Below are 3,024 nucleotides of genomic sequence, written 5' to 3'. Positions count from 1 at the left end.
ATTTTTCTATGTAAAATTATTTGTAATTTTGTGTGTTTATTTTTAAAATTTTAAAATATTTTATATTTTATTTTTGAAATTTACAAGTATATAAAGTTATATTTTAATTTTATAAAAAAATAATAATAATAAATGTTAAAACAAAATAAAAATATTAAAAATATTATTATTATATATAACATTATTATTATTATATTTTTTTTATTTATATATAAATATTATAAATTTAATTTTTTTTTTTTTTTATTATTATTATTTTTAATATTATTATTATTATTAATTATTATTATTATTATTATTATTATTAACTTTAATATTAATATTGTTTTTTTTTATAAATAATATTAATTTTTAAAAAAAAAGTATTATTTTTTTTTTTTTTTTATTTATTAAATATATTTTAATTATCTTTAATTATGTAATTTTTCATAATTTATTATATATATTACATCTATTTTTTTTTTTTTTATTTATATTATTATTTTTTTAAAAAATATTAATTATTATTGCATTATTAAAAAGGTAATAACTTATATATCTAATTTTCATTTTATTTTTTATAAGAATATATAATTTATATAATGTTGTTTTTAATAAAACATATAACATTTTTTTTTTATTCTAATAAAGTTAATAATTTTTTCTTAAAATATTATTTCAAATAATATAAACATTTAATATCTTTTGTTTTTTATATTTATTTATATATTAAATAAATACGATTTTTTTTTTCGTATATAATATATAAACTAGTTTAATTTCTGTATATTTAAGCTTATACATTATAATAAATAATATAAAATTTGGATTTTTTAAAATAAGTAATTTTTTTAAATTTAAGTTTGCAAATAAATATGTTTAGAAGAAGAGATTTTTTTTTTATCAATATATTTCAAAAGAAATTAAAAATTTTATAAAGAATTATTTTTGAATAAACTTCTATTGTTTAACTATCAAAAAATAACTTTTCAATAAAAAAATCAAAATAATTAATAATTTTATAAATTAAATAATATTAAAATTTCTAAAAAAAGGATAAAATAAATAAAACAGTTTTCAAAAAAATAAAAAAAAAAAAAAGACTTAAATATATTGTAAAAATAAAAAATAAATTAATTACCTTAAAAAAGTAAAATGTACACGGGTTATGAGCCATCACATAATTAGTCTTAGCGAAATATGAATTTAACATTAGCAACAAATGAGAAATCAATACTTTAAGAACCAATAATAGTTTCTATGCAAAAAGAAGTTGATAATTATACTAGAAAATTAGAATAAGAAAAACGTCGTTTATTTGGATTAGATGAAACATATAATATAGTACTAAAAGAATATAAACAAAAAATTTAATCTATAAAAGAGTTAAAGCAAAAATCGCATAATACGGAAACAAAATTAATGGAATCTTAAATAAAAAATCAATAAGCTAAAATCGAAAAAGTTTTAGGCAAGCATAATGAAACTTAATCAGCAAACTAAGATTTATAAGAACAAATAAACCAACTTAGGAAGGAGCGTGTTTTACATTTAGAAGTATGCAAAAAGCTTGAAGAAGATGTAAAAAAAACATCAAAAGAAACTTAAAATGTAATAGAAAGTATAAAAAATAAAATTCAAGTAACTGACTTAACTAAAAATTAAATTATTTTATTAAGAAATAAAAATGAAAATGAAAAAAATCATGTTTTAAGTAAAAAAATATTTATATTTAGTATTTAAAAACACTAAAAATTATAAAGATAATTCGAATAAGTCCAAAAAAAGCAGATGAAAATAAACCTAAATTTGAAATATTGAAAACCACAAATAAAAAAGAAAACTTTGATACTTAAGATACTCAAAATTTACTAAAACATCGTTTAAAAAAAATAATAGCAAACAATAAAGAAAAGGTAAAAATAATCGATTAATACCAAAAGAACCTTAAAGTAATAGAAGAAGCTTTCAATTAAATAAAGGAATGTAGTGGTATAACTGATATCGAAGAAATAGCCAATACTTTTATAAAAAGTGAAGAACAAAATTATTCACTATATAATTATGTGGATATCTTATCTCAAGATATAGATAATCTAGAAACTTTGAATACTGATCTTGAAAAAAAATGCGAAGATTAAGAAAATGATAATGAAGCCCGTAGAAGAGCCTTACAAGGCACTCCTCATGATGAGAAAATAAAGAAAAAAATTAATAATTTATTGTCAAAAAAATAAACGGAAATCGATACTGCGCGTAATATTATAAAAGACCTCAAGCCAACACTTCAAACATTACTTATTGACCTTGCACAAACATCTTTTAACCCAGATTCGAAAAGAAAATTTGAATATGAATTAGGCTTCGATTTAAGTGAAGGTAATTTAGAAAATTATCTTGCAGATGTTGAATTTTATTCTAATATTTTACTTTCTTATAAAAGCTAAGAAAACGGAGATTTATCATAATTTTTATTAATTGACCAAATTCCACCAAAGAATAATAGTACTAATCAAAATACCGTCGTTTAAGAACCAAATAATATTGACGAATATTTCAATTTAGATTCAAAAGATAAAGAGTTATATTAACATGAAAAACTAAGAGAATTAGCAATTGAAGCATTCGAGTAAAGAAAAATGAAAGGTTAAAATTGATAATTGATAAAGGTTTATAAAAAATTTAAAATTATTATAAAATAAAATATTTTTATATTAATAAATTAATGATAAAACTATTTTTATAAATTATTTTTTATTTAGATTATATCTTTATTTTTAATTTGGATTATTTGTTAGTTTTATAACTAATAATTATAATTTAAATTAATAAACTTAATATTTTTTTTTTAATAAAAATAAAAATAAAAAATTATAAAAGATACAAAAATAATATATAATATTTTCATTAAATATATTAATTTTCTTTTCTTTTAGAAAATTATTAAAAGTTCTTTTTTAATTTAACTAAATTTATTAATCTATTTCAATAAAGATTTAATTATTTAATATAAAATTATATTTAATTCAATAAAATTAGATAATA

General features: G+C 15.7%; 1 protein-coding gene across 1 annotated transcript, besides 1 other annotated feature; it reads left to right on the top strand. All coding sequences in view use genetic code 6, as the record gives it.

Annotated features, from left to right (window-relative positions):
* Nucleotides 1-243: 243 nt before the first annotated feature.
* Nucleotides 244-307: a microsatellite.
* Nucleotides 308-1,106: 799 nt separating this feature from the next.
* On the top strand, nt 1,107-2,636 carry IMG5_129680 (hypothetical protein; the record flags this gene model as incomplete). Its single annotated transcript, XM_004032088.1, has 2 exons — nt 1,107-1,560; nt 1,743-2,636. Exons 1-2 carry the CDS (start codon nt 1,135-1,137, stop codon nt 2,634-2,636), a joined length of 1,320 nt encoding a protein of 439 aa, XP_004032136.1. The 5' UTR covers nt 1,107-1,134.
* Nucleotides 2,637-3,024: the final 388 nt, after the last annotated feature.

The sequence above is a fragment of the Ichthyophthirius multifiliis genome (genome assembly GCF_000220395.1).
Source record: "Ichthyophthirius multifiliis unplaced genomic scaffold scaff_1120509251018, whole genome shotgun sequence".
NCBI lineage: Eukaryota > Ciliophora > Oligohymenophorea > Hymenostomatida > Ichthyophthirius > Ichthyophthirius multifiliis.
The sequence above is the reverse complement of the archived record's forward strand: the minus strand, read 5'-3'. Positions and strand labels throughout refer to the sequence as shown.